Source organism: Biomphalaria glabrata, chromosome 18 (assembly GCF_947242115.1).
Source record: "Biomphalaria glabrata chromosome 18, xgBioGlab47.1, whole genome shotgun sequence".
Classification (NCBI taxonomy): Eukaryota; Metazoa; Mollusca; class Gastropoda; family Planorbidae; genus Biomphalaria; species Biomphalaria glabrata.
This window is the reverse complement of record NC_074728.1, coordinates 18,333,082-18,357,065: the sequence shown is the minus strand read 5'-3', so window position 1 is coordinate 18,357,065 and position 23,984 is coordinate 18,333,082. Positions and strand designations below refer to the sequence as shown.

The 23,984-nt window shown below is 36.8% G+C and overlaps 1 protein-coding gene and 1 long non-coding RNA gene across 2 annotated transcripts in view; both read left to right on the top strand.

The window, feature by feature from the left end:
- The window catches only part of LOC106064545 (uncharacterized), a 32,068-nt gene extending 16,650 nt beyond the window's left edge, over positions 1-15,418 (top strand). The window contains exons 9-16 of the mRNA XM_056017707.1: positions 2,243-2,403; positions 3,383-3,546; positions 4,553-4,651; positions 7,094-7,304; positions 9,294-9,405; positions 10,993-11,050; positions 12,570-12,642; positions 15,318-15,418. Of these exons, the coding sequence (XP_055873682.1) occupies positions 2,243-2,403; positions 3,383-3,546; positions 4,553-4,651; positions 7,094-7,304; positions 9,294-9,405; positions 10,993-11,050; positions 12,570-12,588 (824 nt within the window). The 3' untranslated portion in view covers positions 12,589-12,642; positions 15,318-15,418. The remainder of the gene's footprint in view (positions 1-2,242; positions 2,404-3,382; positions 3,547-4,552; positions 4,652-7,093; positions 7,305-9,293; positions 9,406-10,992; positions 11,051-12,569; positions 12,643-15,317) is intronic.
- A 5,977-nt stretch (positions 15,419-21,395) lies between these two features.
- On the top strand, positions 21,396-23,648 carry LOC129924053 (uncharacterized). Its single transcript, XR_008775971.1, has 2 exons — positions 21,396-21,600; positions 22,371-23,648. It is a non-coding gene; the product is annotated as an uncharacterized LOC129924053 (long non-coding RNA).
- The last annotated feature ends 336 nt before the right edge of the window (positions 23,649-23,984 follow it).

Genomic DNA, 23,984 nt, shown 5'->3' with positions numbered 1-23,984 from the left:
GGTGGTATGTAACTTAGTAAAGTGCTTGAGAACCATTTTACTTAGTAATGTATATATATATATATATATATATTTGTGCATTTATTACTACATTATTTGTGTACATATTTGTGCATTCTTATCATGGATAATGTAAGTAGATTACTGTATACTTATATTTTATATCATGACTTTGTGGCTAAATGTTCAAGCCATCTGGACTAGATTTATTAACAATTCTTACCAGATGTATTTAGCTCTTTAACTATTATTAATTTAACTCTGATATATTAGCGCTCAGCACGAGCCTTTATTATAATATCATTGATTAATTCCTTGGCAGGGAGTTATCAAAGCATTTCTGTAAACATGTCTTATTACTGAGTATGTATCTACTTATGCTCTATGTTTACTTATATGGGAAAATGGGCGAGTATCAGACGTTGATCTCCCCTTCCCCTTTCATCTCATTGATCTTAGTGATGTATGTACTTGCTATTCACCGTGATTGGTGAGCGTCACTTATATTACTTATCATATATCACTTGTTACTGTTTGTTATTTCCCTTTATGGGAGTCCCCATTATTATTATTATCTCCCTTGATGGGACACTATATTCATTTGTTAGGTCCCTTTGATAAATATGAAACTAGCTTATGGTTTCTATACACCAGTCTGAAGATGTCCTTCACGGAAAGGCATCTACCTCCCAGTGTATCATTGTGGCTAAACCGACGCATACATCATATCGTTGCAGCTTTTATCTATAGGCTACATCCGCCTGAAATCTTAGCAACCTAAAGCTGATAGCAGATTTGCTGGCACCAGATCTGTAGACATCAGACCTACTCATCCTTCAAGAGTCCAAGTAACAACGCTAGCCACAGACTCGTCACTGGCTTAACTGATTGGTAGACGCAGCTTAGCTCTGCAACCATACAAGTTGGACTGCACACGGAGCCTGGGTCCACTACGCCAGCCCACCAGCAGACAGCATCAGTATCAGCCACACCAGTCTCACCAGTGCAGCACCGGACCAAAAGCTAAGCAACCAGCCTAATGACACTCAGACCATTTGGTTCTAATATCTGATGATGATAGTCCTACATATGTAAATACGCTAGATCCCATACTAGCAACTGTACAGCATTTCACCCTTCATTATCTTATTTTGTATAATAAACTGTACATAAGTTTACATCTAAATATAGTATTTGTTGCCTGCATTATAACGCTGCGCTTGTAGTTTATATGTGCAAGTAAGGATTCTCAAACCATAAAAATCCCCTAGACACCCAAAACGGCCAAATCTTAATCCGACTTGTCACAACCTACATTCCATCCAGAAACTTCCAGACTTCTTACCAGTAATAGTTGTGATGGATGTTTATCCTGTACTGAAGTCAACTGTAGAGGATTGTTAGATTTCAATCAATTACTCAGCAAGCGTTTGGGTTTCTTGTTCGGGTGTATTCAATGTAGTTAAACGACAGCCCCTAATCAACACACATCGATTTTAACTAGTGAAAAGATGTGGTCAACACTGATGAACAATGAATAATAAATTTAATCCAATAAAAGGCCACAGTCAGAGTCTCTGTCGAATAAAAGACGTCTTTACCCAAGAGAATCCTATCGCTAACTGATTTTCCGGTCTCTAACCCAACATATCCCAAACGTCACTAGTCCCGTTCAATATGCGTCTTCTATGGTGCATCTCTAACTAACTAATAATATAAACTAGGTGCCTAACATAATGTCATAACTTCATGCACTCAATCCAGTAGCGACGTGTTACAAAATAATGGACCCCTTTTAGGCCTTGCGATCTATAGGGCAGATGATTTGAAGGCCATCTTTTTCTTTGGCCAACGGTTAACGAGCAGGTAGTCACGTGACCAGCACAAAGACCAACAACCCATACTTTCCCCAACTAAAGTCAGGTACCTACTAAATTTGGGTGGACTCAGAGGCGCCCTAAAAATTCCGAAAATCAAAATCCCAGTCTTCATCAAGATTCGAACCCAGAATCCTAGGTTCGGAAACCAAGCGCTTAGTCACCTAGCCTCCTTACAAATTATAATGACCCTCAATACGTGACATCTTCGAAAAACCGTCAAACGACTGTCTTTCTTGGGCCACTGTCGGCTCCTTTTAGTCACGAGCCCCGCCGCAATGGTACCCTAGTCGCAATTATTGATACGCCAATGTCTTAATGCTATTGTCGTAAGACATTTCGATATTTCTTTCTTTTTTCCCCAGATTATGTACTGCCGTTGACAGAGTATGCCAAACATTTTATCATTGTCAAGTCTGTACATATACGGGCCTATGTAGTGGTCGTGTTTGAGAAAGAAAGGACAAAGTTAAATTATAACAGAATTGATTTACCTGATTCAAAACCTAAAGAAGTTAGTAGAAAAGTAAGTCAGCATCTATCTATCTAACTACCAGTGAATCAGTCTGTCTGTCTGTCTATCTATCTACCTGTCTGTCTGTCTATCTATCTACCTGTCTATCTATCTATCTATCTATCTATCTATCTATCTATCTATCTATCTATCTATCTATCTATCTATCTATCTATCTATCTATCTATCTATCTGTCTATCTGTCTATCTATCTGTCTGTCTGTCTGTCTGTCTGTCTGTCTGTCTGTCTGTCTGCCTGTCTGTCTGTCTGTCTGTCTGTCTGTCTGTCTGTCTGTCTGTCTGTTTGTCTCATTAAAGCTTACATACATACATACGTGGACACATCCATCCAGGGCAGGGCCGTATTTAAGTAAGTAGAGGCCACGGGGGCAGGATTGTTATGGAGGACTATTTACAAACCTTTTCGAAATCTTCAATACGTCTATCGAAATGCATGCCATATTTTAGAATAAAAAAATGAAAAACAAATTTGCATATTTTAGTGAAAGAAAAGTATATATTTCTGAGTAAGTGGAGGGTAAGGCCCTGGGTTGACGCACTGTAGTAAATCTGAAGCTGCTTTTATGTATTACGAAGCTGCATTTATATAATACGAACAAGCAACTAGCGGACATTTCTTAACCACTACTATATCCCCAACCGTAAGAATTTAAGTATTATCGGTAAAAACACTAAAAAAATTAAAATAAAATATTTGAAAAGAAAAATGTACAAATTGATGTCCCATCGAAATGTGGACATTTTTTCATCTTTTTTGTGGAGACCTCTTTCTTATGATGTCCGCCTGCCCTCCCCCCAAATCCGGCCCTGCTTCCATCTATCCATCCTCATCCATTCGTCTGTCTATTTACCTTTTCTATTTTGGTCATCAAAATCGTTTAAAATAACTACATAACAAGAACACAGATTGATATATAATTAACAATTTATATATCTGTCATAATTCTTTAAGTCCTCATTCCCTCTACAGTTAGGAAACTTAATTGGACCAGCAGAATTGACCACCAGTCACCCGGTTGTAGTGGTCGTTGTCTCAAACGCCGGCTGTTCTTTTTACAGAAAACATTCCTATGGAGACATCACCATTGGCTTGATAGTACCTTTGGGGCTTTTTATCGATACCTATTTTTGGCTGTAAGTATAGTGCCTGCACTTGTTTGTTGCAGTAAGTATAATATCTGCACTTGTTTATGACTGTAAGTATAATACCTACACTTGTTTATGACTGTAAGTATAATACCTGCACTTGTTTATGACTGTAAGTATAATACCTGCACTTGTTTATGATTGTAAGTATAATACCTGCACTTGTTTATGGCTGTAAGTATAGAAATTATACTTACTCAGCCACCCTGCCCACCCTATCTGTCTATACGTACTCAGCCACCCTGCAAACCCTTTCTGTCTATACTTACTCAGCCACCCTGCCCACCCTATCTGTCTATACTTACTCAGCCACCCTGCCCACCCTATCTCTATATAATTACTCAGCCACCCTGCCCACCCTATCTGTCTATACTTACTCAGCCACCCTGCCCACCCTATCTGTCTATACTTACTCAGCCACCCTGCCCACCCTATCTGTCTATACTTACTCAGCCACCCTGCCCACCCTATCTGTCTATACGTACTCAGCCACCCTGCAAACCCTTTCTGTCTATACTTACTCAGCCACCCTGCCCACCCTATCTGTCTATACTTACTCAGCCACCCTGCCCACCCTATCTGTATATAATTACTCAGCCACCCTGCCCACCCTATCTGTCTATACTTACTCAGCCACCCTGCCCACCCTATCTGTCTATACTTACTCAGCCACCCTGCCCACCCTATCTGTCTATAATTACTCAGCCACCCTGCCCACCCTATCTGTATATACTTACTCAGCCACCCTGCCCACCCTATCTGTATATACTTACTCAGCCACCCTGTCCGCCCCATCTGTATATACTTATTAATAAATACATCTACTTGCATTGTTTTCCATACTTCCACTCTTTGCTATTATCTTCTGTAACACCGTCTTCTTTAAAGTATAGAGCCTAGTACAACCTACTTGAGTCAAGTTTATATGATTAAGTTTATCTGTTTCATTTATCAAGTTGTACATGCACTAAGTCTCTGCTCTTGTCTCTCCTAGATATAAAACGACAACTTATCCTACTGATGACTGTTTGCTGCTTGTGTACAAACGTTTTCAAGAGAAATACATTTACATAGATGACGCACCCATTACTAAGTAAGTTTTCTGACTGGGTTGTTTCTTTGGACTTGTTTGTATTTGACACGACCAACAAAGCTCGATATTTTCTTTGCATGCGAAGTGGCCGGCAAAAAGGAAAATAGTGGAGATTTACATAAAAGGCGGAAAATCTTTAAATTGCAAGCCTTCTGGTGTATCCGTTGTACAAACTTAAGGCAGCGTTGTTATCTTTGGTTTTGTAAAGGTTTAGGATCATAGTTTACTTTTGTGCACTTCACAGAACTATATATATGTTATCTAGACTGGACATGAAGATCTTTTAACACTACAAAACAAAGTCGTGAAAATGTTTTTAAAAGCTAAGCAAAACGTTGTTTTGTAAAGTAATAATAAGAAGTAAAGTTGTTTTTTTTTTTTCACCTCTAACCCAGGTAACATATAATGTCCATGATGGAGCGCAAACATCTTTGGTGAAAGCGTTCAAGTCTTTGTTGCTTTCTATAGAGTACGTCTTGAACTTGGCTTGGCTACCTAGAAGGGGGCTCGAGGTTCGACACCCGACTTGAGCAGAGTTGTGTTTACTGAGCGCCTAAAGGCAGCACGAAAAACCAACTCCTAGATACCCCCCCCCCCCCAACTGGTTCACAAATGAGATTGGATCAAAGCGCTCTGAGCATGCTATAAGCATGAAAGTAGCGCTATATAAAAGCTATAAATATATATATATATATATATATATATATATATATATATATATATATATATATACGGTGGCTAGACATTACAAAGCGATGCCAGTATGGACAGAATAGAGGGACTTCTTATAGTCTGACAGTTTCGCTGGGCAGGGGACGTATCGTGTAAGGGGGATGAACGTAAAGGCGTAATCATAATTTTTTTCCGGGGGAGGGAGGGATTGTTAGTTGTTAGTAGAAGTAGTACCGCTCTTACAAATCTCTGTTAAGGATTGGACAAGGATTTCAGCCCTCGTAGCCTCAAAGTAGCGCCTCGGTGGAAAAGAATAGGCCTCATTGGCAGGTGACAGGTAGCTAACAAAACCTGAGACGGGATACCCTGGTTGAGCTTTTTCTTTTTTGTCATCTTCTCTGGGGTGAGGATGTAACAGAAACCTTTCAACCCGGTCCAACAAGTCGCCACGCCACAAAGGGGCCTTAATCAGTCGGTTGGTGTGGTGGTCCTTGCACTACTTTGTGTAACGGTTTCAGAGTAGGAATCTACATATATAATTCTCTTCATGGCTCAAGAGTTTGGACACCAAGAAATGGAAAGATCACTCTTTTATTTCTGCAAGTCTAACTGACTAGAGTTACCCCACGTAATTTTAGAGGCGAAAAAAAAAGAGGGGGGAGAACAAGTAGTATTCACTCGTCACTGTAGACAAGAAGTCATGGAAAGAGAACTCTGTATTCACCCGTCACTAAATAGTAGGGGCCAGACTTAATCATTGTGGGGCCCAATGCGAATTGGATTTCGCAGGGCCCAGTTTCGGTAGGGATACGGATAAAAAGTGAAAATTAAGAGTTTGTGTGAGAAAATATATTCGTCTTTGCATTTTATTCATTCTTGACTACGCACAGAATTATTACATGAGCCTTGCGTGTAGCGAAGTCATACAGTATATCATAAGAATTCAGCTTCCTACATAGATCATGCTCAATAGCAAGAATTATTAAATGTTTCAATCTATCTACGAGAATTGTTGACCTCAAGTAATTCTTCATTAGTTTGAGGCGCGAGAAGCTTCTTTCACTAGATTCCACAATTACGAGTATTGCATAATGCCTTTTTTTTATCGCGCGTAGGATTGGCGTTTTCCATATTGAATGACACCCAAAATGACATTTTTTGTGTATATATATTAGGAGATTTGTATGAGTTTTCAAAAGATTTTAATAATTTCCGGATATTTCCAGGACGTTTTTCGTATATTTTGCAATTTCAGATTTCCAGGAGCTCCTGGTAAATCGACAGGAAGCCGCAGGAAATGTATTATAAGTTATAAAATGGTTTCATTTAATAATTTATATACCTAGAATTAGCGCGGGTCCTATGAAAGCCCAATGCGGTCAGATAAGACCGGCCCGGTATACCTCGCCGCCTGTCGACTAGTAAATTTATAAAGGAGGAATAGGTTTAAAAACCAACAACGTTTTTTATGTTACCTATTATTGGAAGCGTGGTCGAGAGGCCAAGTAGGCTTGGCTACCTAGAAGGGGGCTCGAGGTTCGACACCCGACTCGGGCAGAGTTGTGTTTACTGAGCGCCTAAAGGCAGCACGAAAAACCAAATCCCTAGATACCCCCTCCCCCCCCCCCAACTGGTCCACAAATGAGGTTGGACCAAAAGCGCTCTGAGCATGCTATAAGCATGAAAGTAGTGCTATATAAAAGCTATAATAATAATAGATATGCATCAAAGTTTTCTCATTGTTTACACTTTCTCTTCTCTGCACTTAAGTATGGCAGGAAAGATAAACGTGTCAGGGGTCAACGATTACGTGGCCCTAGATGTTGAGATTCCTGTGAATTGGAACATGATTGTCCATCAGGTGTACAGCAAAAATGCACACAAATTCGGAGCTTATCTGTACGGGAGACATTCGGCTACTGAATATCGTATCTCTATTACACCGCTGGGTTTTGTTGCGTATAATGGTTTCATATTGAAGGTGAGTTTACAATATAGTAAGGCATGTATGTGTGTGTGTATGGTATGTATGGTATGTATGTATTATGTATTATGTATTATGTATTATGTATTATGTATTATATATGTATGTGTGTGTAGACCCCAGTAAGCTTCGGGCAGGAGAGGCTTGTTAGCTATGTCTGGCTTCCCACCTCTGAATTCAAACATCTGCTGCTTGCAATCATGGGAAATGCTTCGGGAGTCAAACCCCTAGTAAAAATTAGGAGCCGGCGACCCTTAGGAAGTTTGCAGCACCTGGAACTACACCTTGGCAGAGGCGGCGACGCCGCTGATCCCAAACTGTTTCGGCTCTTGCCGTTCCTTTGCGTGGAGAGTGGGGAATCGATGCATGATGTGTGTTTAATTATACTAAGCTATTGGTTCAGCTCGGCAGATATACCATGCACACATAGTCATACATAAAGTTAAACTATGTGAATGATGATTTAAACTAAAAATTTTAATTTATTCCTATGATGTTTACACAATGATAATAATATAATTGATAGAAGAGTATTAATATATAAATAAAGGTCAAAGTTATAACTTTATTCATAGTAATTATTCAGAGATCTAAAATTCAGATATCTAAATAAAACATCAATAAAATTCACAACAATGGCTTACACCGGCATTGACTTTAAGGACATCAACTGATCCACAACTGGCACCAACGGTGACACATGACACCTCAAAAATGTCACTACAATACCATCACTGACAACGACACTGAATCGGACACTTCTGAGCTGTCAGTGAAACGCCAACAATAGCCATGGTAATCCCAAAACGAGCAATGCAACACCAACTCTAGCCATGATTATCCCAAAACGAGCAATGCAACATCTGCTCTAGCCACGATAATCCTAAAACGAGCAATGCAACATCAACACAATGCAAAGGTCTGACACTGACACTTCGGAACGCCAACACTAGCACCCTATAAGAAGAAATAAACCAGATATACGAAACAATTCAATATAGGAAAACATCATAGAGATATAACAGAGAACTTACCCGAAACAGATGTCAAAGAACCCTGTCAAAGAATAGGTCCAAGGCAATAAAGTAAAATTCTGTCCACTAGCTTAAAAGCCAAGAATCTTTGCTTGACCCAAATCACGGTTAATTGCAATAAGCTCAAGATGGCAACTTAAAACAAGAATTGTCAACTGACGTCATAATAAATCATGACGTAGCGGCAACAAGAAAGATGAAAATGTTCTACTACAGAAGCTAAACACTCATATGAAAAACTAAATGTTAAAAAAGAAGCAAAAAACAGCAACAACGCTTATATAAGGGAAATAACTCCAAATTTAAAATTATGTCTCTTAATGCTGTAGGATTTTACCTTTTATTAGACAAAATAATAAATAAGCCACAATTAATTGACTTATTCTTTTAATGTTCAAATGGATCCGAGAATGGATGTGGGAGAAATGACGTGTACAAAAAAAGAATGAGACAACATGTGGACCGGAAGCTCAAAATTGGAACCAGTCAAATCTGCCCGTGAGGAGTGTTCAAGTACACTCTGTTAACCATCCACAATTAGAGTGTACTAAATTAACTACCTATATTAATTGACTGCCCTACAACAGTACGAAGGAGTGACAAAACTTTAAAAAAAAAAAAAACTCGTTATTTTAAGCATTGTATCAATATGTATAATATATATTAAAGCCTGGGAACAAATGTACGAGCGTAGATGTGTGCGATGCTTACATATATATATATATATATATATATATAGAGAGAGAGAGAGATACAGATAGAGAGGGACAAAGAGAGAGATTGGGAGAGAGAGGAAGAGGGAGGAGAAAAAGTATTTACATTTATATAGGCCTAAGTATGTTTATATAAATGTATCTAAATAGGTAATTAGGCTATTTATGTAATATGTATTTGTTGTTGTATGATTTCGTCCATCAAGTAATTCTATTCTTCTTACTTCTTTTTGTTTTAGACTGGTTTGTGTAACTATAAGTATTCTAAAGAGCATTATCCACACAGCCAGGGCGATTATATTGACAACGATTGTGATGGTGAAACGGACGAAGAGAAAGAAGATGGCGTCGGTCAGTGCTTGTTGCTTTCCTTAGGCTTAGTAAATGTTTTGAGGAAGATGATGCGTTTTGGGGTGGTGGCCATTCATGGCGAGGTTTGTTGAGAATGGTGTGTGGTTGAGAAAAGTGACCGGGTCATTAGGAAGCTTTGGGAATAGAGACTAGATTGGGAATAGAGACTAGATTGGGAATGGAGACTAGATTGGGAATGGAGACTAGTTTGGGAATGGAGACTAGATTGGGAATGGAGACTAGATTGGGAATGGAGACTAGATTGGGAATGGAGACTAGATTGGGAATGGAGACTAGATTGGGAATAGAGACTAGATTGGGAATAGAGACTAGATTGGGAATGGAGACATACAGGAGCGGACTGGATGTCAAAATCGGACCGGGCATTTCTATACAAACCAGCCCACAAATTCTATATCCTATCATCGGCATGTATTTCTATCTGTCCTCAAAATCATTATGTTAAGCTTGATAATGTATCGATATGCATGCATACAGTGAACTCTATATCTTTATAAGATATAAGAAATATAGGCTTTGTGTTGCGTTTTAATCGTTAAGTATGTATTGGCCCTAAAATGAAGCCTACTAGTAGCACTGTCTTATGGTTCAAGGCTATTACATTATTTCGGAAAATGTGTTAAATTAAAATAGTATTGCACTGTAGAGTCTGTAGAACAGTCTGTTTTTAAACCTTTAACAATTTGATATGTGCCATAGTAGCATCGTTGCGGCCATTTCGGTGGCCCTACCGGCCCATTTGGGTACCGGCCCACCGGGCATTTGCCCTTATTCCCATATAGCCAGTCCGTCCCTAGAGACATAGTAGTGGGCAACAGTAGCTGGCCTTTGGTAACGGTGACCAGCTGTTTAGTAGTTTGTAACCGGCTTAGATAGAAATGTAGCATTTAGAAATAATATTTAATCATCTTAAGATTATTTCATAATTATTTATATAAACAAATAGTCTAATTTCTCTTCAAATGTACGTCCAACCCCGCCCCACCCCATACGGCATGGTCAACCTTGACCTTCTTCCATTATTAGCTTCTTTGTAAAATGTTTTTAAAATGTTTTACATGTTTCGGATGTTCCTTCAGAGTTGAAGATAGTTTACTTCCTAGTCCAAACCTCCCGCAGGACGACGGGGGATGGGAGCGGGCAGGGTTTGAACCCGGGACCATCGATAAATCTGAACGACAGTCCAGCGTGCAAACCGCACGACCAGGCAGCCATCTTTCTTGATAAATGTAAAAATTACAAGTACAATTCATTTTGGTAGTAATAACATAGTTCAGATATGCTCTACTGAACTGTGTGACCACTATTTACATACTGTAAGTCGTGTTCTTAAAGTTGAAGTTAACTGTTCTACATTGTTATTCTAAATTTGTTTGTGCTTTATTCATTTGAAGTCAAATTATATTAGTCTAAGACACGATACCGTCGTAAAAAATAATTATTAAAAGTAAGATGCATTCAATATAAAAATAATAACAAAACATTTAAAATAACTTACACATTTGTTGTACTTCAATGTTCTACTTTATATTTCTAATTCTAACATTATCTTTCTTTTATTTATAGATAATGACAAGGATGGAATGATTGATGAAGATAAAGCTCTGCCTCCCCTAGGTAACAGGTGATTTAGTAGAAGTTAAGTTCAAGTTTGTAATCCGAATACTTGAATGTTGAAGTTAAGTTCAAGTTTGTTGTTCAGATACTTAGATGTAGACATTCAAGTTTGTGGTTCAGATACTTAGATGTAGACATCCAAGTTTGTGGTTCAGATTTCAGATACTTAGAAGTAGAAGTTCAAGTTTGTTGTTCAGATACTTAGATGTAGACATTCAAGTTTGTGGTTCAGATACTTAGATGTAGACATTCAGGTTTGTGGTTCAGATACTTAGATGTAGACATTCAAGTTTGTGGTTCAGATACTTAGATGTAGACATTCAAGTTTGTGGTTCAGATACTTGGATGTAGACATTCAAGTTTGTTTTAGATACTTAGATGTAGACATTCAAGTTTGTGGTTCAGATACTTAGATGTAGACATTCAAGTTTGTGGTTCAGATACTTAGATGTAGACATTCAAGTTTGTGGTTCAGATACTTAGATGTAGACATTCAAGTTTGTGGTTCAGATACTTAGATGTAGACATTCAAGTTTGTGGTTCAGATACTTAGATGTAGACATTCAAGTTTGTGGTTCAGATACTTGGATGTAGACATTCAAGTTTGTGGTTCAGATACTTAGATGTAGACATTCAAGTTTGTGGTTCAGATACTTAGATGTAGACATTCAAGTTTGTGGTTCAGATACTTGGATGTAGACATTCAAGTTTGTTTTAGATACTTAGATGTAGACATTCAAGTTTGTGGTTCAGATACTTAGATGTAGACATTCAAGTTTGTGGTTCAGATACTTAGATGTAGACATTCAAGTTTGTGGTTCAGATACTTAGATGTAGACATTCAAGTTTGTGGTTCAGATACTTAGATGTAGACATTCAAGTTTGTGGTTCAGATACTTAGATGTAGACATTCAAGTTTGTGGTTCAGATACTTAGATGTAGACATTCAAGTTTGTGGTTCAGATACTTAGATGTAGACATTCAAGTTTGTGGTTCAGATACTTGGATGTAGACATTCAAGTTTGTGGTTCAGATACTTAGATGTAGACATTCAAGTTTGTGGTTCAGATACTTAGATGTAGACATTCAAGTTTGTGGTTCAGATACTTAGATGTAGACATTCAAGTTTGTGGTTCAGATACTTAGATGTAGACATTCAAGTTTGTGGTTCAGATACTTAGATGTAGACATTCAAGTTTGTGGTTCAGATACTTAGATGTAGACATTCAAGTTTGTGGTTCAGATACTTAGATGTAGACATTCAAGTTTGTGGTTCAGATACTTAGATGTAGACATTCAAGTTTGTGGTTCAGATACTTAGATGTAGTTGTGGAAGATCACAAGCTCTCACTTGAAAGAGAATAACTCCATATTTACGTCACACAAGACGCCTAGTACAATGACTGTAATAACGTTTCTTGTTACAAATCTTTCTGTCTGTGTGGTACAAATTTTGATCACGTTATTTCTCCCACTTCTTATTGTCGGATCAAGCTTAAACGTTGCATACATGAATCTGTCGGCAGCCAATGGTCAGTGGTCTGATTGGGAATCATGGCAATGCGAAAGTGTTCTCTCCCGCTCAAAGAAACGATTCAGGTACAGATAAAAAAAAGTATTAAGTATATAAATATTTTCTAGCTTAACTCAATTCTCAAGCTCTCTGCAACTGCACCACACGACACAAGTAAATCAAATAATTTGACAACTCCAGCCATCCATCGTTCCATCCCAGTGGCTCTGGCCTGCTTCAACACATTCCTCCATTCAGATCTCTCCTGGGCCTTTCGTCTCCACGCCCCAACCCCAAGCTGTTTCAGATCTGCCTCCAGATCATCGTTCCATCGCATGCAGGGTCTGCCTTTGGGTCGCCTGCCTTTCTGTATTTTTTTTTGCCTCTAAAATAGCGTAAAAGTTTAATGTCCAATAAATGACAGTGAATACTGTACAATTGGCAACACGCAACACAAAACTTACATCAGAATCGACGTATAAACTCTGTACTGTTGTAGCAAGAACTCTACTGACTTCGCTGTACCTTGTTGAACTCTGTCGCGACGTTCTGAATTCTTAACAGAGTTCTATCCCGAAAACAAAATATAATTATAAAAAGAATTTAATTAATGTATTTACCTTTACCTATCCCTTAGTCTGTTGGACCATTGGGGCACCATGTGAGATTTGTCGACCGTCTTTCTCCACTCCCCCTGTCTTTTGACTTATGTAAAACCTCTCATGTGGTTTAACGAGGCCTAGATACTTGCATGGCGGCGCCCATCCCTCTCCATGCTTGACCACAGCCGAGTACCTCTAATGGACCTTATTCACCAATCGTAAACAAACAAAATTTAGTCTCGTGATAATATTGATAAAACAACGAAAAAAAAACTGTCACGTGATAGCCACTGTGTATTAAAAATTAGATCGTAATTTGTATAGAAAAGATAGAGAATCACGTGGCTCAACGTTGTTTGTTTACGATTGGTGGTTGAGGTCCATTCGGTAGTTCGCCTTGGCCCTGAACATGTATTATAAACAGTAATATTTTTTTTAATTTAATATTTATAACATAGCACAAAGAGGAGAACGTAGAAGAAGAGCTGATTATAATACTCAATTTCAAAATCAGTAGAGTTCTTGTTGATGTATTTTTTAAAATCAATAACCAAATATAAATCAAATATTTCGAAACGAAAAAGGTTGACTCTGATGGCTTATGAAATGCAAAAGTGAATAACACGGGAATCTTTGACGCTGACTGCAGATCTCGAGCAGAAGATCCTATCAATAAAACTAAGATGCCACAGAAAGGACTTGTGTACAAGATACAAGTTAATTCTTATCATAATGTGTTTGAATTAATCTACTGAAATCTCGCACACATTGACGTGCTATCTTTGCGAAATGAAAATGAAAAAAACAAAACAAAAACACTATAACAACATGACAAAGCCTTTCCAGGACCGAAATACCTCTGATACATATTTTGGGAACCACACCCTTACTGTGGTTTCAGGAATTTACCAACTTGGGACCAACAATCGCCAGCAACCTAGATTTAGATGCTGGGCTGACAAAAAGAATAGAAAAGTCTTCTGCACCAATGGAAAAACTTTCCAAGAGCGTCTGGGAAAATGCCAAATTGACCACAGCAACCAAAATCTTAGTCCACAATGTCTGTGTTGTGAGCATTCTTCTTTATGGCAGTGAGAGCTGGTCAACATACATTTACCAAGAGCAAAGATTGAATAGTTTCCACTTGCGCTGCCCGAGACGCATAATGCGCATCTCTTGGAGTGGCTATGTCTCCAATCAGGAAGTTTTAAAATTGGCCAATATGCACAGCATCTATGCTCTCCTGACACAGGAAGACTACGTTGGCTCGGACATGTCACCCACATGCCAGATGGTAGAATCCCGTAAGATATCTTACATGCTGAGCTTGTGGAGGGAGTCAGACCCAAGAACCGCCCATGACTAACCTATAGAGATGTCTGCAAGCAAGACATGAGAACCACAGATATCAATTAAAATATGTGGGAGGAGATAGCACAAGACCGGAATGCATGGAGACAGACTGTACGTGCCGGTACGAACATCGCCGAGTGCAAAAGAAATGAAGCGGCCTTAGTCAAGAGAAAGAAAAAAAAAGAAAGCTGCCCTATCAGCTAGCCATAAAACATACACATGCACGACCTGTGGCAAAATCTGCCGCTCCAGAATCGGCTTGATCAGTCACTCCAGATTAGGACCTGCCTCAAGATGAAACCAAAAGTAGTGAATCATCTGGGCGCATTTATGGTCTTCCCAGGCAGAAGCCATATACTACAATATAAGGTACGAACATCACACGGTTTAATAATTTTGATGGTACTGTGTTCTCGAAGAGCTTAACTCAGGTACGATACTGATTAGTTCAATCCTACTACCTGCTGGGCCAACAAGCCGCCTATTTCTAGGTACGAGTATATATTTAACTTTGTTTCAACATAATAAACAAAAAAAAAAAAGTCCTGCTTCTCAGAAATAGATATGAGGAGACAGGAGTGAAGTAATATCAGCTTGTTTTGAAATAGTAAGGTACTCTGTAGACACAAAAAAATCAATCAGAAAAATTATTTAAAGGTTGATACTTGTATTGTTTTTCAAATTAAAGACATAATTTAGGTCAGTTCAAAGTGACACATTGGTTTTAATTACAAAATTATGAAAGAAAAAAAAATACCACGTAGACATAACTATTTATATGAATTGTTTCCCCCCCCCCCCCCCAGAGTTTGTAATAACCCCGCCCCTACGCACGGAGGAGTTTACTGTGTAAATTTAAACATCGACACAGAAGATGCTAATTGTGAACAAATTATGAAAGGAATAAGTAAGTACTGCCCTTCTGTGTTATTGTTAATGTCTCAAGTTTGCTAATGAAATGGTGTCAGCAATGAAAGGAAAATGTCAATGCCTGATATCTAAGAATTACGTAAGGTCTCAAACCTTAGAATTAAGTAATGTCTCAAACCTTAGAATTAAGCAATGTCTCAAACCTTAGAATTAAGCAATGTCTCAAAATGTCCCCCGGAGACGCACGATCAAGCAGCCGTCCATATGAATTGATAATGTCTTTCGTTGTATAACACTTTCTAAATTTTGTAGACGATCTCTTACAAACTGTATGACATCTCGTACTTTTAGAAATTCACATTCAAATTGTGAATGAGGCTCACAAAATATGTTGTCCCATCTCTGATTCTAATGCATATTAAATTTCTTTAAGAATAATAGTAAAATAATATAAAATTGTTATTATATTTCCTTTATAGCTATTAATATTTTTTGTCTCCTGTTATTTTGTAGACATGGGCAATGTGACAAGTACAATGAGGCAACCCATCAACAAAACAGGTAATGAGCTAACTAAATTTTGGTCTTTAAAAGAAAAAAGAAATGCATTATGTTCCCAAATAGTATGGTAATGACATTGACTGTAAAATTCTACAAAATAAATATAAGAACAATCATTGGAAGTAATCGTATCAATCATTGGAAGTGATCGTATCAATCATTGGAAGTGATCGTATCAATCATTGGAAGTGATCGTATCAATCATTGGAAGTGATCGTATCAATCATTGGAAGTGATCGTATCAATCATTGGAAGTGATCGTATCAGTCATTGGAAGTGATCGTATCAGTCATTGGAAGTGATCGTATCAGTCATTGGAAGTGATCGTATCAGTCATTGGAAGTGATCGTAACAACCATTGGAAGTGATCGTAACAATCATTGGAAGTGATCGTATCATTCATTGGAAGTGATCGTATCATTCATTGGAAGTGATCGTTACAACCATTGGAAGTGATCGTATCAGTCATTGGAAGTGATCGTAACAATCATTGGAAGTGATCGTAACAATCATTGGAAGTGATCGTAACAATCATTGGAAGTGATCTTATCAATCATTGGAAGTGATCGTATCAATCATTGGAAGTGATCGTATCTTATATCTTTTGTTTGTAATAAACGATCCATTGCACAGTAGTACATACAAATGTTGAGAACTATTTTACAATGGATTATGTCTTACTAAAGGTTATCCTAACATTGATTCTAACGAAAAAAAAAGATTTAAGTTTGTAGTAATATGAACTTTTGACGCTAAAGAAATTTTATATGAAATATGGCTTTGGTTAATAAATCTACAGCAGGGGTGGGCATAATTACGACACGCGGGCCACAAACAGCCCGCCGAAGTGTTTTATGCGGCCCGAGGACACCTACAAAAATCAGGTGTGCCCACAGATTATACATGTAAAAATGCAAAGGTATTAAAAATAAACAATTCTAAATATCTATAGAAACTAGTGAAACTTCTGATTCTTATCACTCATGATGAAGAGGCAAGAAAAATTGTCACTACACGTCATTCTAAAGTAAACGAAGATTATTCTTAATGGAAATATTTCGAAACATTCAAAGACACAAACTAAGGTCAGTATTTATTCAACACTATGAAGAACTGTGTTGAAAGTGTTGGGTTGTCTTAGAGCAAGATGGTGAGTGTAACAACTGATGTAGCCCGTAATTTGAGTGAGAAAAGCAGTCTTTTAAAAAATAAATTAAAAAACATTAATCCGACTATAAACTCTAAACGAGAAAGTTTGCGCATATATCTCAATGATCAAACTTATCAGAGCTAGGGGTCACAACCACAAGCAGTTCCGAGAAGTACTTGAAGATTTGGAAACAAAACATTCCGATGTTCAGTACCACAGTGGTGTTTGATGTAACGAGAACAATATGGAATCACTTTCAACACAGTTCTTCCTATCGTTGAATAATGTCGTAATTAGCCCACCTCTGACATATACAAACATAATGACATGCGCATTCATTATCTCCCTAGCTCCTTTGATCTTATTCTCTCTATCTACCTCTCTCTCTCCCTCTCTCTCTCTCTCTCTTCATCCCTCTCCTAATCTCCTATCTATTCAATGTCACATCCAAAGTTCCTATTTTTCTCTTAATGACTAATGAATGTTAGAGATCAGCGTCCACCCATTTTCCGCCCTCCCACCCTCCCTGCATGAAGTTGTCACTTGAATAGAGGTTTTTTAGAACGGAAGTCTATACTGATTGTGTCTTTGTTTCAGAGCCAATGACAACAAAATCACGAAACACCACAACAGGGCGATCGAATACAACAAAGGGTATGTGACATCAAAAGATTACTACATGGTCGTGTGATAAGCGCTTCCGAAAAGTCTTCAATTTAGTCTTAAGTTCAAATCTAGCCCACTGTAACTCTTTGGCTTCCTTCAGGACATACATGGGAAGTCTGAAACTCAGTTTCACCAGCAATTCTAAATACAGTAATCTCCATTTGTTTGCAGTTCGATTAGTAGGATCTGGCCCACAATAAAATGCATTAGGATTGAAAAGATGGATAACAGTACTGGTGGTATGTGGAATCCTATATATATGAAACAAAAAAAAATACTTTTGAAGAAAGACCATACCTCCAATACCACTTAAAATAAATAAAATATTTTAACAAATTAATTTAAAATAGTGTTTTTTTTTTTGTTTTTTTTGTTACCTCATATTGAGGTATCGAACTCGTGATGTTGACACCTACAGCTTGTTTAAAAGATTCTAACAATTAGGCCAGCGGGCATCCTATAGGATTCCAAGTATTTATTGGTACGTTTATTACACGTAGAACTCTTAAGATCTGGTCTAGGTCTATATCTACTGCTAGATCTAGAATGTAGACGAAATCCCTATTAGATTTACGTAAAATGTTATGCAAAGCTTAGATAATTTATCAATAAACTTAGAGCAACTTTAAATGTAACAAACAACTGTTGTTTTTTTTTATTGAATGATTCCAAAGATAGGCCGATAGATCTAGGCTTAGAAGTCGATGCACAAAATTTTCTTGAACATTAATTTATTAAACTTTTGAATCAATAATACCTTATATTCGGATTTCTCGAACGCAATAGTCCATTCGATAACGCTATAGTCCTTTCAAAACCAATGTCGGACCTAGACCTAGATCTAGTTCTCTAGCCAAACTTAAATTTATTTCTTTTTTTACTTAAAAAATTATAACGGTCATATATATCAACTGTTACATGTATTGTTTGCGCGGTGTTTGAGATCAGCGTCCAGGTTCCACATACGGCCTACCCAGTTAACGTGCTTAACTGTTGTAATCGGTGGTAGTTTTAATAAAGTAAGATTTTTTTTCGCAGTCTATGTCTGTCTTAGTCAGTAGCTTTCCTTTTGGTCACAAAATAGTCATTTCTAGGAGGACATCGAAAATTGAAAATAGACTTACAAACCTGGTCAGATTTATTACAACTAAAACAAGGGTGGTTTAGGATGGATGTAGCTCAAAGACTACATTAGAATTAAGCTGTACATGTTTTTGAATATTCAGATGTTGCATTCAAAGTATGATACTTTAGAGCAGGGGTTCTCAACCTGTGGGTTGCCAGGGGTCGACTAAGACCATCGAAAATATGGATTAGTATTGACTACTCTTCTATTGCTGTATGTGTGTGTGAGTGGGGGATTGTAAAAAGGGGTCGCCGACTTTCAAAGGTTGAGAACCGCTGCTTTAGAGAGAGATGAAATACTTTAGTAGTGAGTCAAATTTAAAGTTGTTCTCTGTTGAATTTTCTTTTTTTTTTTTGGTTGAAGCGAAAGTGACGACAGCGGAAGTAACCACACCAAGTAAGTCTCTTGTTTCGTGTCCTTTAGTTGTACAGATTAGTAAAAGTTAATTCCCCCTTTCAGACCTTGCGATCTATAAATAGCCAATTGAGGATGATGTAAAAGTCGTCTATTTTTGACTGTTAACAGGTGTGGCATGTGGCCAACACAATGACCAATCGCCTTTAATTTTCCCCAACTAATGTAAGGTACTTATTATAGCTGTGTGGAGTCAGGGGCGCCCTAAAAAAATACCGTAATTCAAAATCCCAGTCTTCACCAGCATTTGAAGTCGAGATCTCTCATCTTAGTAAAACTCCCCTTTCAGAACTAGCGATCTATAGGGTTAGGGACCCACGGAAAAGAGCCTAGAACCGGCTACCCAGCTCTAATAAGTTGGGGAAAAGTAAAGGCAGTTGATCGTTGTGCTGGCCACAGGACACCCTCGTTAATCGTAGGCCACAGAAGCAGATGACCTTTATATCATTTGCCCTATAGAGTTCTTTATTTGATTCTACAAATGAGATTGGACCAAAAGCGCTCTGAGCATGCTATAAGCATGAAAGTAGCGCTATATAAAAGCTATAATAATAATTCTAATGAACAGCTTTATTAATGAAAAAATATCTTTTATGTAGCTTCAATGACAGTTTTACATTACTCGATATAATTTTCCATATAAAAAAACTGTATTAAGTAAACTTGTAATTTGTTAATTCTTCACACTTCTATGGTTGTTTTTTTTTAGCTGCAGTGATAAATGCAAGTAAGTTAATTTTATCTATCTATCTATCTATCTATCTATCTATCTATCTATCTATCTATCTATCTATCTATCTATCTATCTATCTATCTATCTATCTATCTATCTATCTATCTATCTATCTATCTATCTATCTATCTATCTATCTATCTGACTGACTGACTGACTGACTGACTGACGAACTGTCTAAGCAACTAATTAATTAATTATTTAATAAGCTATATGTATGTATGTATGTATATTTGTATGTATGTATGTATGTATGTATGTATGTATGTATATATGTATGTATGTATGTATGTATGTATGTATGTATGTATGTATGCACGTAAGTCAATATATCTTCTTATCTTAACTTATAAAATACAGACGTTACTTCAAAATAGAAGATGATTACGTCCTACGAGTCATGCATCTAGTCATGCGTGTTAACCCAGACTTAAATTTTGTCAAGTCACTGGTTTTCTTTGGTTGGCTCAGGCAACCCATTCCTTGCTCTAATAAGAAGGAGCATTTGCACAAATTTGTCCTAACATTTGGAACGAGGAATGTGCCTTTATCTTTGTGTCTTTCAGAGTATTTTATTAAATTTTGTTTTTGTATTTGAAGATTATGGTTCAGTGTTTTATGTATAATTGCGAATTTACTTTTGAGTCTTCTTTCCTGAAGACTTTCTAAATTTAGTGATTTTACTAAGGTGTTACTCTAGTCAAATGTGAATATTCGTTTGTTATGAATCTCACTGCTCTATTTTGTGTTTGTTCCAGTTTCTTAATGTTTTCTTGAGTTGAGGGGTCCCATACAGAGGATGCATATTCTATTATTGGCCTAACCAAGGTTAAATAACATTTTAGTTTTATGTTCTTATTTGATTTATAGAAATTTCTTTTAATAAACCCTAATGCTTTGTTGGATTTTTCTTATAGTTTCATCAATATGTGGATTCCATGACAGTTTTTCATTTATTATAACACCTAGGTATTTTGCGATTTTAGTCTGTGTTACTGGTATGCCATGAATAAGATAAGTGGAATTAATTTGTTTTAGTTTTTTTGTTACTCTTAACAACTGACATTTTTCTGGGTGGAAAGACATGCTCCAATTTGATTCCCATTTCTGTAATTCATCTAATTCTGTTTGTAAAATATTTGTGTCTTGTGTTGTTTTTTATTGTTCTATATATTATGCAATCGTCTGCAAATAATCTGACTTTTGTTCCTGAACTAATGCAATTTGGTAAAGCATTTATATAAATTAAAAATAGTAGTGGACCCAAGACTGTTCCTTGAGGTACACCTGAGTTTACTGTTATCGGTGTTGATTTAGAGCCATTTATTATTACAGTTTGTTCTCTCCCTATCAGAAAATCTTTAACCCCTTCGTACACGGTGTGTACATATGTACACATGACTTTAAAACGATTTTTTTTCACATGAAAAGTTGTGGACAAGTTTTTTAAACACCGGAAATAAATTTATCGACCTCTTCTTTGTTTATTATACACCGTATTTTACACAGAAAGGAAGCGAATATTTTTTAATTTGAACTTGAATCCAGTTGGTCAAATAGCCCGATTTGGTAAGTAAATTCCTAGGTCTAATTTTCTTATTAAAACTATTCTCTTCGATATAAATCATATTAAATATTGTAGTTAAGATGTACGTAATTAATATGTTAAAATTTGAAATATAAAAAGATTAATATATTGTCCTAAATAATTTTGTGAATAGTGATGTGTACAAATGTTCACAGCGTGTCTCACTTGAGTAAAAAAAAACATGATCGATAATTGGTGTTACGACTTTGTCCTTCTAGATTCTAGATCTATAGAATTAAGATCTAAATCTACTAGATTTTTACAAATAGTAACAATTCTACTGGTGATTATTTAAATATTTCGAAGCATAGATTATAGATTTATTAGATTTATTTCTAAATATAGTCTAGATCTAAAAATAGATCTAATACTACTAATACTTTTAATAGATCTTTACATTTTAAATGTTAGATTTAGATCTCATTTCATTTTCTTGTATGTTTCTGTTTAGTTCTTCAAAGTATTTGTTTTAGATTAGAATTTGGATTTAAAGACTAGATCTAAAATCAACTAGATTTAATTAATGTATAATTTAATAAGCTAAAAAAAGGTTAAGTCTAAAAGTAATCTCTAGACTTAAAATTAAATTTCTTTGCGTGTCCATTGCAACGTTGAGAGAATATATTTGATCAATTATGTAGGCCCTAAATGATCATTTATACACATAATTTAAAATGTAAGATTATTAAATATAAATTATAAGTTTTATACATTACATCTGTTCATTTTTGTTTTATTGTTTTTATTTCAGAAAACACCCTATTAGTACTATTAGATCTTTCTGTTGAGGATGTGTTACAACGGAACACTGCCTAACTCACTGCCTGGTTGTATGATGATCATCTGTTCGAAACCTGTCCGGTTCCATCCCTGCTGTCCTTCAAGAGATTTAGGCTAGGACGAAATATTACTACTTAATAATCTTCATGACCACACACAGTGACATCTAACAACTGTGAGGTCTTTATTACAACAGATCGCTGCCTCGTCGTTTGGTTTTGAAATGCCATCATGATGGTCACCTTTTTTTAATCCTGCACAGTTCCATCGCCCTGCTGTGTCCTGCAGGGTTTTGTACTAAGATGTAATATTACTACTTAGAATTCCATGTCTCCCCCCAGAGGCAATCTACTGTTGAGGACTTATATTACAACGGATCACTGCCTTCGTTCTGTATGGGCTTCGAAGTGTCGTCTTAAATGTCACCTGTTCAAGCCCTGCCAACATCTGTCACCTGCTGGCCTGCAGGAGGTTTGTGCTAGGATGTATTAATATTTAATTATGTCTTCACCCAGAAGCATTCTACTGTTGAAGACTTGTTACAATGAATCACTGCCTAATCGTTTGGTTTGGGTTTCGGACTGTCGTCTTAGAGGTCACCCATTCAAACCTTGCCTACTTCCGTCCCCTGCATATCCTGAATGAGGTTTGTGCTAGGATATAATTATCATGTCTACACCCACAGACATTTTACTGTTGAGGACTTATTGCAACGAGTCACTTCATGGTCATTTGGTATGAGCTTCGAACTGTCTTCATAGTGGTCATTTGTTTAAACCCTACACTTTTCCATGCCCTGGTCACTGAAACCTCAAACTTCATTCATTGAAGCTTATTATAAATATTAACAATTCTTAAGCTATCTAGATTATATACAATGTGAGAATATATTTATGTACTGTTGTGCTGTTAGAAAGAGAGATCCTATTCAAACATGGTCTTTTTCTTATTTCGCAGCCTCAGATGGCACAAACAAGTGTTTGTCAACCCTGATATAACTGTTTGTGAAAACGTGTGTGTGAATGTGGGCTTGCTTTAGGCTTCTTTTGAAGCATGTATCTGAAAAGTTGTTGCAGAATTAATTAAGTCAAAGGTGTACAAATGGTAGGATGGGATACAATGGGCGAAGCTGAATACTCAAAATGCTAATTTTTATGTAGTACTAGTAAGAAAAAAGTGATTTTTAGAATGCCATTTGCTTAATAAAATAAATAGATTTGATAAAAGTAAATAAATAATTTGATTTATATTGGTTGTTTAATTATTTTTGTTAAATTTTTCTCTATATAGCTATGTTAAATTATGTCCCCTTTTACTGCATTGATACACGGTGTGTACAAACATACACATGATGTAATTCACTTAATTGTTGACCGATGGACACAATTTTTGCTTGACTTACTCCTGAGGTCCATTGCATCATAACCCACCCACAAAATAATTTTTTGGAACAAAATTGTGACTTCGTGTACGAAGGGGTTAATCCACTGATGCAATGGACCAAAAAAAAAGCCAAATATTTAAATTTTTAAAGCAAACTATGGTGGTGAACTTTGTCAAAAGCCTTAGAAAAATCTAGTAAGAT